The sequence below is a fragment of the Perissodus microlepis genome, chromosome 20 (assembly GCF_051167445.1).
Source record: "Perissodus microlepis isolate ML-2025 ecotype Zambia chromosome 20, ASM5116744v1, whole genome shotgun sequence".
In the NCBI taxonomy this organism is placed as follows: domain Eukaryota; kingdom Metazoa; phylum Chordata; class Actinopteri; order Cichliformes; family Cichlidae; genus Perissodus; species Perissodus microlepis.
This window is the reverse complement of record NC_140480.1, coordinates 8,726,282-8,740,212: the sequence shown is the minus strand read 5'-3', so window position 1 is coordinate 8,740,212 and position 13,931 is coordinate 8,726,282. Positions and strand designations below refer to the sequence as shown.

Genomic DNA, 13,931 nt, shown 5'->3' with positions numbered 1-13,931 from the left:
ATGTTTGTCACATCAGGAGAGGAACAAAATTGGATAAAACAGCTGAATCTTCACCAAGAGACAGGACGCAGCTGGCCTGAATGGATGGCTTAGATTAGAAATTATACGAGATCCTCAGATGTGGTGATTGTGTGGTTTTGACTCCTCTCTCCTCCTCTACAGCAGTGTTTGTCATTTCTGACCACATTTAAAGATTTAAGAAGCCACAGACACTGTCCTGACTTCCAGTGTAGGCAACCAGGCAAAACTGGGGGCCCTTTGGCTTTGTACTTATACTCAGTTACTAATTTTATTTCACCATCTGCTAAAATTATGTCCAATATTCCTAAAAAAAAAAACCCAAAACAAACCAATGTTGTTGTTTTTTAAATGAGGCTTTAGTGAAATAGTGTTTCTGAAACGAATTAGAGCAAACGCAGTGGTGCACATTTTTCTATGATTGCTTATTTACACTAGATTTGGAGATATGTAACTGAAGAGAAGTACAAAGCCAAACCAGTACATGCTGACGCTTGGCCCATGTGGCATGAACATTACAACACATATTGCACCTTCAAGGTAACCAACATTTCAGTTTTTGTTGCTATTGTTCAGTTTATTTTAGTGGACTTGCTTCTTGCTTAGTTGCTAAAGCTCCACAACACTGGGGTGGTTTGGTCATAGGCCATAACTACAGGTAAAAGAGGGTCCACCTCAATCTGTATTTGGCAGAGGAAAATCACCAACAAGTAGCTTGTAGTCGGGGAAGTTTCTTTGCAGACTGGAGACCTGCGGTGTTTGTCTCCATCTGTTGGGGTAAATAGAGAAATGCAGGATTATCATGTGGATAAATGGTTTACTGAGTTTCAGCACATATAGGAACGAAATGATGCTGAGAACACAACCGCTTTTCTTTAAAGCAGGGGTGCCAGAATCTGCCTGACAAAGACATTTGTGGTCCATTTGTACATCTGTGGAAAATGTGTTGCTGTATTTTGATACATTTTACAGCTTATCCTGCTGATAAAGACATCTCTCACTGCCATTCATACTAAACCAAAGTAACTAAGTAACAGATTAAATAGAAACAAAGTACAAAGAAGTAACAGAACCTTTATGTTTTATAACAGGATAATCTGAGACATTTTTTAATGAAATTTTACAAATTATTTTTCACATTTAAACCCAAAGAGTCGTGCTGACAGAACTTTTTTTCTTTCGTATAACATATATATCTATATATCTATATATAATTATATATATATATATATATATAGATATATATGTTTAATGATGCCTTTTGCAGGCCGGAACATTTCTTTCGGAACTTGATGCGGAAGGATATTTTCATCGGACTCGGTTGTTGCTTACATCTGTCAGGATAGAAACTCCTCAGGTGAGTGTTTTTATCGTCTAACGGAGCTCTGTAGCGCTGCTGTATGAGCCTGCTTGTAGGTAACTGCGAAGGTTAGCACTAAATGTACGTTTTGATGTAGCCGTGTCAAACAATAAAAGGCAGCTGTGAGTGTTCTGGGAGTTGGAGGCCTGGACTGCTAATGTTAGCCGCGCTGCGCTAACGTCATTTAACTGCACTGGCAGCTGAAAGGGAGCTAGCAAGGCGACTCTGACAGCACTACGACAACTTCCTCAGCGCTGGCAGACACTTATGCTTGTCAGGGTTTTTTTTCTTACTTCCTCTTTGTTTGTCACACAGTAATTTTCGGGCGTTGCTGTCTTAAAATCTGGAAATATAAGCTAATATGAACACTAAGGTAGCTTAGTATTGTGCTAAACCATTTAGTACGACGCCATTTCAGTCTTTATGAAAAATTGTTATGATCCATAAGTGTGTCAGCTAACACCGACGTGTTTAAATCTCTGGAAAATTCTCACAGCAGTCCCCTTCTTCTCACAGTCTAATTGTTTCCATTGTCTTGTACGTCATATGAGAGGTCAGGAGACCAAGCACATTATTCACTTATTCTACTTTTGAAGAGGAGTCAGTGAATTCAGTGGATGCACTCCTCTCCTTTTGTCTGTGGTTGTGCCTTTAGAGTTTTCTCTTTACAGCAGTGACGTAAGTCTCCTTACTCACATTAAGCAGTTCTCATTGTGTTTCTACGCACTGCTGTTGATTCTACACATACTTCAATTTCTCATTGTGTTGATGCATTTTTCATTTGACTCTGATTCATGAAAACCAGTTTTTAACACTTTTGGCAGTCAGATTTTCAGATATCACTTACCTTAATGCTGTCTGGTATTGATTTAGTGTTTAAATCATATCAGTTTTAAAGCTTTTTCAACTATAAAGGGAAGAGCAAGGCCAGTTACACACACAGTAATAGTCGCCCTACAATATTCATTGGTGACAGATTGGACATTATCGACTGACTTTGCTTGGTTTGACGTGAAAAACTTTTGATTGTTTTAGTCTTTTGCACAGTTCAGTCAGTGTTATGAGAAATGCCTTAACTGTTTTGAGAACTGCTTTAGGAGTGGTGAGAACGATGTTCCTGATGCATCGAAGTGATCAAGACAAACCGTAAATAGCTGCCATTGTTCAGCTACATGGCAAAATGTAGTTACTATATTCTTACTTACATTTGATAATGTGCAGTTGTGGTCAGAAATCACAAAGAAATTAACATTTTTACACCCAATTCTTGATTTTTCTATTTTGAAGTTATTAAAGATGTTTGTTGTGTAATCATTCCACTCTGGTAAAAGACCAGTTCAAGGAGATCATTAAAAGCCCAAAATTAAAGTGACATTCACGTCCATTATGATTGTATGCAAACTTTTGTTTGCTGTGCCTTTCTGTTGCATCCCATGTACTCAAAAATCTAGAAAATTCTCTTTACTGCTGTATGTGTAAATAATCCATTGGATAAAATTCATAGGTTCTACCCACATCATCAGGCCCTATTAATGGATATTTGACCCCCTGACTCGTGTTTCTCAAGTACGATCTGGCCAAACCATTGAATACTCAATACTGTAGCAAAAGATGGCATTGAATGCTTGGTCAGACTCTTGACTTTGTTTATGAATTTTCTGATCAAACATTTTCTAATTTAGGTGAGGAATCCTTTCTAATGTACTTTAGTGTTTAGCGCTGATGATTAAGGAAGGATAAGGGGATGAGATGGGTTCATGTTTTTAAAAAATGGTTTGTATGAAAAATGTTATTTTGGTATGTGGGAAAACCCTTTTAGCTCATGGTAAAACCAGTTAATTTAATTATAGATTTAAAAGGCAGAGTCACTTCCAGGTTTCCAGTAATGTTCTTTCTTTGTAATCAGCAGGCGGAGGGATGAGTCTCTCCCCTGTGATTGGCACAGAAGTGCCAGAAACGGCAAATGGGGTAGCGACACCTGTTGCACTGGAGAATGGCCCTCAAGCTCCGGTCTCAGTGAAATGTGCAAGTAGAGTACCAGGTACCGGGGAGGCATCTGTGGATGAGTCCCACATGCACACAGAGAACCATGCTGATGCTAATATGGAAAACCTAGTTCACCATGGGAAAGGCCACTTGGACACAGAGATGGACATGAATGAGAGAACCTCTAGCTTATCATTACAAAGCCCTGAGGAGGCAAACCCCTCCCTCCCCACGGTGACAGGCACAGAAGAAACAGATCTAGGATCCAAAGACAAAGACATTCCTGATGAAGCCTCTAAGACTGTGGACCCTGCTGATGCAGTTCTTCTGTGGGACTCAGCATTGCACAGGCAGTCCAAAGACTTGTATCAGCAAGGACACCCAGTCACCACAGAAAGGCAGCAGACAGAAGCAGAGGCTGCGGATGGAGGCTCCAACAGCCAAGAGGAGGATGTAGATGGAGAGACAGAGAAACAGGATGTGGAGGAGGATGAGAAGAATGAAAACAAGTTGGAGAATCAGCGCGCCGGAAGGAGAACAAAGGTGGAAGTGAGTGGAGTGCCGGATTATTGTTCTGACATTTCAGGTTTATTAGATTGTGTGTACCAAAGAGAGCAGAGGGTAAAGGAGGAAGAGAGAATGATGTCAGCAGATGTAATGAGAACTAAAGCCAGCGCAAATAAATGTAGCTGAGTCATCAGAACATGACCTCTTTCAGACAAATTTCAGTAGGATTAAAATAAAGTGCAGCGTGCTGACTATCAATGATTGACAAGATGATTGTCGTTATTTTAGAGTGAATAAACCTAAAAGTGAGAAAAGAAGCCGTCTATCAAAGAAAAGCGTGGCCACTGTAAACGACAGGAGATATGTGTAGCTCCACATGGTTCAGTAAATTTTCTCTACTTTTTTTATTTTTTATTTGTTCTCCAAAATTTCCAGTCTTCACAACGCTACTCATCTTCAGCCCCTGGTCCGAGTACCTCCACCTCTTCTTCTCCTCCACCTCCTCTTCTTTCTTCAGATGATACCCCTTGCCCTCCTCACATCATGGCCCAGGTCTGGGTTCGCAATGTGCGGGGAATGCAGGACAGCAAGAGCCTGGATGAAATTAGTCAAGCGTGTGGAGGTAGATGTGCATCTTCCCGTGGTCTGGCTTTTTCTTCGTGTCTTTTCTAAACTGAGAAATGTATAAAATCTTTTTCTGTAAAGCACCAGAGTGAAGTAAAAAGAAGTGGAATTTGTGACATTGTTTAACTTTTCTTCCACGTTGAACTGTGTTATTGACTATCGACAGTGTTTTGTAACCACAAGTTGTTGACATTGGTTGCAGGTGGTTCAGGGGCTCGAGGAGGGGGCAGAAGTGGCCAGTCAGAGGGCCGAAGGGCCACCATCTCCTCGGCTTTGGAACTAGAGGGTACAGTCAGTCATGATGGAGACCTGACTAACTTCATCACAAAAAACCTCGAGCAGAAGATCAAAATGAGCTCCAAGCCTAGTCTGGACTGCAGTGACTGTGAGTAAAGAGTCAGAGGAATAATTGACATTATACAAACACAGTTTTTCTCCCTTTTTTTTGTAAATAATGAAAACATTTTGTATTTCTGTATTAGTTTTTTATTCTAAGTGCAAACAGAAGAAACATGCATACTGTATGTGTGGACTGTATACAGGTTGTGCTGGTGTAGAGGACATGTAGATAGAGCTGTTTCATGACTGCTTGTACTCCTGCTGTAGAATGTGGCATTTCAACAGGTTATTGGTATTTGTATAGCTGGTGGGACTGAACTGCAGTTACAGTTGTCTTCTTTAAGATTCACAGCCTGCTCCTCCTTGCAGAGGCAAACACACCCAGTCAGTGACTAGTCATCATTAATGCATTGCTTAGACCATAATAAGTAAATTGGAATTAAGGTACTAATTTAAGCAAATTAATTGCCATGGTTGGTTATCCTATTATGAACTGGCTTACTTGAATCCCTTAATGGCCTGTGGGGTCATTCAGTGACAGTTGATCAAATGCATACAATCTGATCGGTGCAACTCAGATTTGCTTGAGAAAAGAATTCCACGGTAAAGACAGATGTGGTCATAGATGTGTGAGTGTGGACTCTAAGCTGTATGGTTTACAGCTCTGTGTGTGGGCTACATTCAGACCTAAAGAGACAAGTTTACATATAATGATGATTGCTTGATTTCACTAAAATATTTAGCTGTTAGATCTCTGATTGTAGATTTTACCTCAGGCAAACAAAGGCAGGTGCAACAGATTTATGTAACAAGAATAACTGTCAGACTAATTCCATTTTAACTTTTTTACAGGTTTTACTGGTTTGAGCCATTGCTCATGTTGAGGTTGCTGGGTCAGAGCTCTGAATATTTTTCGCTTCGGTGTCTTTTCCTTTCTTAGCTACTTTATAATGCTTATGTTCAGCTGGGTGTGGTTGATATAAGTGTCTGGTTAGGTTTGATCCCCCCCCCCCTTTACAGTTTACTTTAGCAAACTTTGTGTCTTCACTCACAGTGAAAAGCTTCCACGCTTCACAACATGGTAGCATATGGCTGTCAATGTGCGCACGACTATTTGTGTGCGTCGCTGTGCATGTGTTGCCCATGCATAAACCAGACCGGTTCATGCATGGGACATTCCCGAGTCTCACCAACTGGAACTCGTCAGAGCAGAGAAGACTAAAAAAATCATCCTTTTCTGGTCCCTGGCCTATCGATCTGTGCATCTCTAATAAATGTATAATTTTTCCTCCGAGCATGCAGTAGCTGCAGTTGACTGGTTTGCCGTTATCACATAATGTTAATGCGGTACAAGCTAAGCAATTCATGCAGTCGCTATTTTTTTAAGTTATTTATTTTGCTTTCTGTCTCAATAGATTGAGTGAAAAATCATGTGACTGACTCAAGGAAAGGTGATGTGTTTATTCAGTTAGGAAGTGCACCATATATACAGATCGTTACAGTTGAAGAGTAGTTAAGTGTTGAAACATCACTTGCTGCAGCAAATAATGAAATAAAGCAAAGCTAAAAACGTGAATAATGTCAGTGATGGTGCCAACATGAAGCAACAAGCCATTCTAACAGGAAGATACTCTACACTGTGTATGAACACTATCAGGTTTATCCTGTCTTAGTGATTCTCTTACGTGCTCAGGAAATGTTTCTGCATTAAGCTTTATGCTCATATCATTGAGAACAGTGTGGGAAATCTCTAAAAGTTACACTTTTGGTTAGTGAAACCCTCCACCAGTGCTTGTTTCCCTTCAGAGTCCTCTCTGCATAAGATTTTATAAGCTTAATAATTAAAAGGTGATTTTGTTCTTCCCCTCTCCTCATCTTCCCATTTTCCTGTGTGATTAAATTAGCCTAAGTCTGAGCTGTGGGGAGACAATGGAGACCCAACCCCAGGAGAAAAAGTTTTGTTTCTTTTTTCTCAAAATCCCACACGTGTGCTGCTGTCTCAGAAATTAAATCATCTATGTAGGTTTAGCAGGTCGACCTGGCAGAGCTTGTGCATTAGCAGCCATCCGTCTTGTCAGATTTTGCTGGAGTAAGACACAGAGCCCCTGCCCTTCACTCAGAAACCCCCCTGGATGAGAGTGTCAGCTAAACTGGCCTCTCAATTTAAACACAGGGCCACAGTCAATATGTCCTCTGTGGCAGCTCATTCTCTCTACCTGCTGATTCAATTAAGATTGATGACGCACAGACCTTGTTTAGACTGAAGGGATTTGTTAAAGGTCCTGCCACAGCCCGGCAGAAACTTTTCAGAGGTTGAAACTGTTTTTGTTTTTAAATTCCAATTTATTGACTGGGGTTTGTTTAATCCAAGGTTTAATTACTCATGGCACTCTTGGCTAAGTGTGTAATTTGTTTCAATTTCTGAGAAACAGTCAAATAAGAATGTTTCATTTTATTCAGTGTTTCTTTTTTTTTTTTTTTCCTTCTTCACTGTAGTTATAGTTAAATTTTGCACCCCACAGGTCCGACTAGAATTTGGTTCACTGCATTTCAGTCAGAAGGCATATGTTTTTCTCCTCCTCCAGTGTCCATAATTTTGCACTTTATAGATAATTCTGCTAATGGCTTATATAAAAAAGTATATTCTATATTAGCTATTCTATATTGTATATCTAATTTATGATGACTCTCACTAGTGGACTGTTCGGGTCCTATTTACCGAAATCGAGGGTTGACACGGCGACCAGCGGATATACCACCCATTGATCCCACCGTCCTTTTGGACCTTCAGAGACACACCCAGGAAGTGGCACACAGTGTGGAGGTGATGATGCGGAGCCTCAATGGAACCATCCAAAATGTGAGTCTTAGTAGTTCTTTCTTCAAATCACCCTGTTTATGCTGTCGTCTGAGTCAGAAGTGTAACACGTACACGTCATTGAAGTCTGTGTATTACGTAGTAGTTTAAGGTGTGTATGGGTGTCACAGATGTCAGCTGAGAACAGCATTGCCTGGTGATGAGTCTCGATTTCTGCTTTGGATTCAGACGGTAGGGTCAGAATTTGGCATAAACAACATAAAAGCTTCCTGCCTTCCATCAACACCTCATATCACAAGTTCACTGTAGTCACCAGATATCAATCCAAAGAGTATCTTTCACATCATGGATGTGCAGCCAACAAATCTGCAGCGACTTTGTGATGCTTTCATGTTGACATCAATGTTCCCAGCACCTTGTTGAATCTATGCCATTAAGAGTTAATGCAGCTCTTAAGGCAAAAAGAGGTCTAACCCTGTAATAGCACTGCTGAGGGTGTATGTAGATATATTAAGATAAGATAAGATAAAACTTTATTAATCCCTTGGGTGGGTTCCTCTGGGAAATTCGGTTCCAAATAAGCACAGCACTGACAGAAGTTATAGAGTTACAGAATAATATATATATATATATATATATATATATATATATATATATATATATATACACACACACACACACACACACACACACACACACACACACACACACACACACACACACACACACACACACACATATATAAATACAAAGACATATATAGATAAAAATATACAAAGGGGATAAATAGAATAAATAGGAATAAAATAAAAATACAAGTGGATTGCACATTTCAAGTATGGAGTCTATTGCACCGTTGACTATTAACAAAAAGTATTGCACAAAAGGTATTGCACAGTGAAGTGAAGAGGCACTACAGCTTAGTTGTTCCCCCCTCCTTTGTCCTCCTGTTTCCCCTCCCTCTCCCCTCCAGAGAGGAGTTAAACAGTCTGATGGCGTGTGGGACAAAGGAGTTTTTAAGTCTGTTGGTTCTTGTCTTGGGGAGAAGCAACCTGTCACTGAACAGGCTCTTCTGGTTGTTTATGGCCGTGTGCAGAGGATGCCCAGCATTGTCCATAATGTCCAGCAGTTTCTTTAGTGTCCTTTTCTCAGATTACAGGGTCTTCATGTTTTATGTTAATATTTTATTTCTCCCCTTTTGTTTTTGTGCTATTCTTTAATCTCTCTCTTAACCATCTCTTTTATGCAGATGACAGCTCTGAGTGTGGGGTATATCCAGACCTACAGAGACTCAGTGGACAGCCTGGGAGAGTCTGTAGATATGAGTATAAAGGTGACATGTAATTTCTGTTTTTGTGTCTGTTCCTTTCACATAATGTGACAAGTAAAGATTGCTGTTTGCTGGGTCCCCCAGAGCATGCATTATAAACCTTTAATACCTAATTAGCTAAATAATAGTGATAGCCCAGCTTATGTCATTTTGCTGGATTTTCCTTGGACACGAGTTTTGTTTATGGGTTTGGATTTTGGATTGTAGTCGCTACATGATAGGTCACTTTACAGAAATATGATTTAACGTAAGGCATTCCTAACTTGTGAACCTGAAAAGAAACTGTTAATGAGGAAAAACCTTAAATCAGGACCACAGTGGGAAACCCCCTCACATTATTTTTTAAAGTACAAATTATTCCTTTTCTGATAAATTCTGTCGTCCATGTTTTTGCCTCCACAGGGCATGTATACACTAATGGCTCGCTGCGAGGAGTTGGATCGTTCCATGCAGCCCATACACAACCTGGCTACGCAGATACGCGATATCAAACGCACCCTTGACACTCTGGAGGCAATTTGCAAGTAACACCATAAACAAACATCCCAGATGCAAAGGTCTAGCATCAGGCGCATGTGTGCAACCCACCCACCCATGTGCAGGTAGCACACACACACATACTGCAGCGAAGACACCCGTGGAGTCCGGGAACTGTTGCTGCTCGGCATGTTGGATTATTGGCACTCCTAGTTCCTCTGGACTGGCTTAGACGTTCCTCATGTTTGTGTTGTGAGATCTCAGATGAACTGTGCTTATTTCGCTCTTCAGGCTGAGCTTTTTCCTTTTCACAACATTTACGCTATCCAAGTTGTCAAGAAACAAAATCTCACAAATTAACCAATTTTAGAGACACTTGTACCGTGGACACATGCACATGGACAGATCCTTAAAGAAGGTGGGATAATGGGCTCTTTTTTTTTGTGTTTTGTTTTTTCACTTCACCGTCTAAAAGGAGTGAGTTGGTCTCCGTCCAGCCTGCTTGGTTCAGATTGCACTAACCTCTGTTCCCCACATGGAGGTGATGTTTCGTTCTCTGTCTCTCTGCCACTGGAGAGGCAATAATAAACTGCTCAGAAGGCGGTGACTTTTGCACAGGAACAGAAAGTCTATTTTTTAATCTTATGCAACAAGGGTCAGATTCTTTCACTGCAAGCGAAATTACAGTTGTGTCATGTCTGTTTGTCCTTACATGTTTTGTGTGTTTTCAGTTTCCTCAGCATGCGTGCTTGTTCAAAAACACTGAAACTTTGTGCCACTGGGAACCAGTACAGTCCGTACTCTGTCAGTGCAGTCCAAGATGATGTTGAGTACATAACTGGAAAAATATGTTGTGCAGCCTTTGCAGTGGCTTTAAATATTACGTGTAAGATTAACAGCTTCAGGTATTTAATTTCCTTTGACTTTTAGATGCCATTTAATAGGCTGGATACTGACGTTGATCTCCTGATTTTAATTCTTCATTATTCAGCTGCATCACATCTTGAGAACCTAAATTCTTACATCCTATAAAACTGTAAAACTAAGTAAAGTGTATCTGATAGGCTAAATTGTAAAACACAATCAAGGGGCAGCATAATTGTGCGTAACTTAAAAATAAAAGCATTGTAACTTTGAGCACACGCAGGACTGAATGTCTGATCTCATTCTCGTTAGCACTGTTTGTGCTGAGATGGCTAGCTTACATTAGCAACCCAAGAGACTGACTGGATTAAGTAAATTCATGACTTACATGCCTCCATAACTTGTAGCCAGAGATAACATCTCATCTTGTCATCAAACACAAACCAAGGGCTCAGATCAGTGTGCAGTCTTCTTTTTTTCAGTCTGTCCCCCTCATGATTATACTCGTGACTCAATGTGGCTTTATAAAACAAGATTCATGTGCACATTGTGACAACTCGATTTCCAAGGTTTAAACACTTTACACTCTATGCAGCTCTGACTGAAACCACTTAGAAAAATTAACCACTGCAGCCACACAAAACTGAGAATAACGAGAAAAAACAAAAAGCGAAGATTGATTTCCAGTGAAATCTAAAGCTGTTGAAAGTCTTTTTATTTCCAGGCGAGTAACTACAAAAACACTGCTCAGTGTCATTAATTGTATCGTGTTTGGTTAGGTTCCTGTTCACCCAATTTAAAGAAATGATTTATGCATTAGAATAGCTCCATTCAAAAACACATTTTAAATCCATTAAACTGCTCTTGAAGAATGATTGTGAGGGCTTTGCCAGCTTTGGACTTAAATCAGCTGCTAAACGTGGTGAATAACTCAAGTTGGAGGTTTTGTAGCTTTCTGTTTTACTTTGGTGAAGATGGGTACTTTTGCATTTAATAAATGTGTTTGAAACATGGAAAATCAAATGCTAAAAATGATTTTGATTCACAGTTCTGGCTTTTGATTGCACCGAAGGGTTGGAGAGAAATTACTGAGACAGCAGATAAACTGTTGTGCAACTTTTTATAATGTCAGCATAGTGGACACAGTGTTACAACAAAAAAGAGCTACGGCCTGTGGATGTAAGCTAAGGTGGTTTACTTAAGCATTTATTAATTTACCCAATGATAAAGCCAGTGAGTGCAGCGTCGCCCTGCTGTTGTTCCCAGCCTTTCTTAATTTAATGAAATGTCTGCTGTAATTGCACTTGTAGGATTAATCTAGATCAGAGTATGTGTTGAAGATCTTCATTCTAAGAGCGAACCTTATTATAGATGTCATTTGGAATGAGGAGTCTTGTTTTGGTTGTCTTACACTGGACTCTGCATACATTTCTGTCAGTAGCGTTTCAAGATTGATCCAAACCAAATACTGAAGTCATTTTTAATCTAAAATGTTGTCTGAGCAATACTGTAAGCAAGGTAAGTATACATTTTAATCTTGAACATAATATTGAAGCTTAATTCAGCCATTAAATCACTTTCAAACATCTTTCCGAAGTGTCATATGTGGATGTGGAGCTCAGAGCAGCGCATTAACTCTGCAAAACGTGCCCCTCTATGCCGCTCTGCACTTGTTTTCATCAGTGCAGTAAAGATCAAGCCAAAAAATACATTCAATTGGTTATGATGGCTGTTTATGTAAAACTGCTATTTGGTTTCTTAATTACGTCCCTCGAACCTCGTTGGAAAGGGTTTTAGCCAGGAAATGTTATTAAAATTTCAAGGTATATAGTAAAGTTAATATTCATCCAGGTTCCCTCAGTTATACTGACGTATACCAGTACATGTGTGTAAAGATGTAAATGCTGTTTTGTAGGAGAGTGTAAAGTAAAAAAAAAAAAGTTACTGGAAGACTTGATAGATGTTTGAGGCAAGAGAAACATCATAGAGCTGTGATGTAAGAGAGGAAATGTCATTTTCTTGTTTTGTTTTTTAAATTCTGTTTTACAATCAGAGGCACCTGTGTACATATGATCTCTTTCTGTAACTAAAATGATTTAGATACCCTTTGTCTTGACTGTATATTTTATTGAAAAATAAATTTACAGAAGCTGCAAAAAACCCAAACATTTGGAGCTTTTTTTTTTTTTTTTTTTAACAGAATACCACCTCCAGTATTCTGTTACAGTCCTGTGATTAAAAATTAATCTTTACTGCTGCCAGAGTACTTAGGAGTGTAAGTAGCAGTCAGGAGGAAAGACATCAGCAGTGAAGTAAACTAAAGAAGCAATTGCTGCTGCCCATCAGTCTGCAAAGGGTTAAAAAGACACTTGCAAACAATTTAAAGTCCATCATTCTACAGTGAGAAAGATTATTCACCTTCCCACGAATGGACGTCCCAGCAGATTCAACCAAAGTAACTGTGTGATATGTTCTGACTCAGACTCTACAGGCCTTAGTTAACATCTTAATTTTTCAAGTTCATGACCCCACAGTTAGAAAAAGACTAATCAGACTTCTGGAACAATGTCCTTTGGATAGACCAGATCAAAGTGGAAATGTTTGGCTATAATGCACAGCACCACGTTTGGTGAACTCCAACCACAGCATACCCATACCTACTGCCAAGCACGGTGGTGGAGGGATGGTGATTTGGGCTTGTTTTGCAGCCACGGAATCCGAGACCAAAGTACAGGGAGTGCAGAATTATTAGGCAAATGAGTATTTTGTCCACATCATCCTCTTCATGCATGTTGCCTTACTCCAAGCTGTATAGGCTCGAAAGCCTACTACCAATTAAGCATATTAGGTGATGTGCATCTCTGTAATGAGAAGGGGTGTGGTCTAATGACATCAACACCCTATATCAGGTGTGCATAATTATTAGGCAACGTCCTTTCCTTTGGCAAAATGGGTCAAAAGAAGGACTTGACAGGCTCAGAAAAGTCAAAAATAGTGAGATATCTTGCAGAGGGATGCAGCAGTCTCAAAATTGCAAAGCTTCTGAAGCGTGATCATCGAACAATCAAGCGTTTCATTCAAAATAGTCAACAGGGTCGCAAGAAGCGTGTGGAAAAACCAAGGCGCAAAATAACTGCCCATGAACTGAGAAAAGTCAAGCGTGCAGCTGCCAAGATGCCACTTGCCACCAGTTTGGCCATATTTCAGAGCTGCAACATCACTGGAGTGCCCAAAAGCACAAGGTGTGCAATACTCAGAGACATGGCCAAGGTAAGAAAGGCTGAAAGACGACCACCACTGAACAAGACACACAAGCTGAAACGTCAAGACTGGGCCAAGAAATATCTCAAGACTGATTTTTCTAAGGTTTTATGGACTGATGAAATGAGAGTGAGTCTTGATGGGCCAGATGGATGGGCCCGTGGCTGGACTGGTAAAGGGCAGAGAGCTCCAGTCCGACTCAGACGCCAGCAAGGTGGAGGTGGAGTACTGGTTTGGGCTGGTATCATCAAAGATGAGCTTGTGGGGCCTTTTCGGGTTGAGGATGGAGTCAAGCTCAACTCCCAGTCCTACTGCCAGTTTCTGGAAGACACCTTCTTCAAGCAGTG

General features: G+C 40.2%; 1 protein-coding gene across 2 annotated transcripts; it reads left to right on the top strand.

Moving 5' to 3' along the window:
- Positions 1-1,301: 1,301 nt before the first annotated feature.
- borcs6 (BLOC-1 related complex subunit 6) lies at positions 1,302-12,244 on the top strand. Of its 2 annotated transcripts, none has more exons than XM_084917555.1 (7): positions 1,302-1,375; positions 3,288-3,913; positions 4,307-4,493; positions 4,698-4,880; positions 7,531-7,694; positions 8,902-8,985; positions 9,385-12,244. In XM_084917555.1, the coding sequence occupies exons 2-7, from the start codon at positions 3,296-3,298 to the stop codon at positions 9,508-9,510; spliced, it is 1,362 nt and encodes a 453-aa protein (XP_084773681.1). In that variant the 5' UTR covers positions 1,302-1,375; positions 3,288-3,295; the 3' UTR covers positions 9,511-12,244. The 2 variants fall into 2 exon arrangements, with proteins under 2 accessions (XP_084773681.1, XP_084773680.1); XM_084917554.1 differs by having other exon boundaries at positions 1,312-1,375; positions 3,285-3,913.
- Positions 12,245-13,931: the final 1,687 nt, after the last annotated feature.

Excerpts from the sequence above, each read along its gene's own strand:
- borcs6 (XM_084917555.1), top strand. The coding sequence starts at position 3,296 with ATGAGTCTCTCCCCTGTGATTGGCACAGAAGTGCCAGAAACGGCAAAT. Across the intron at positions 3,914-4,306 it reads GAAGGAGAACAAAGGTGGAA|TCTTCACAACGCTACTCATC; the intron begins GTGAGTGGAGTG and ends CAAAATTTCCAG. Across the intron at positions 8,986-9,384 it reads CTGTAGATATGAGTATAAAG|GGCATGTATACACTAATGGC; the intron begins GTGACATGTAAT and ends TTGCCTCCACAG.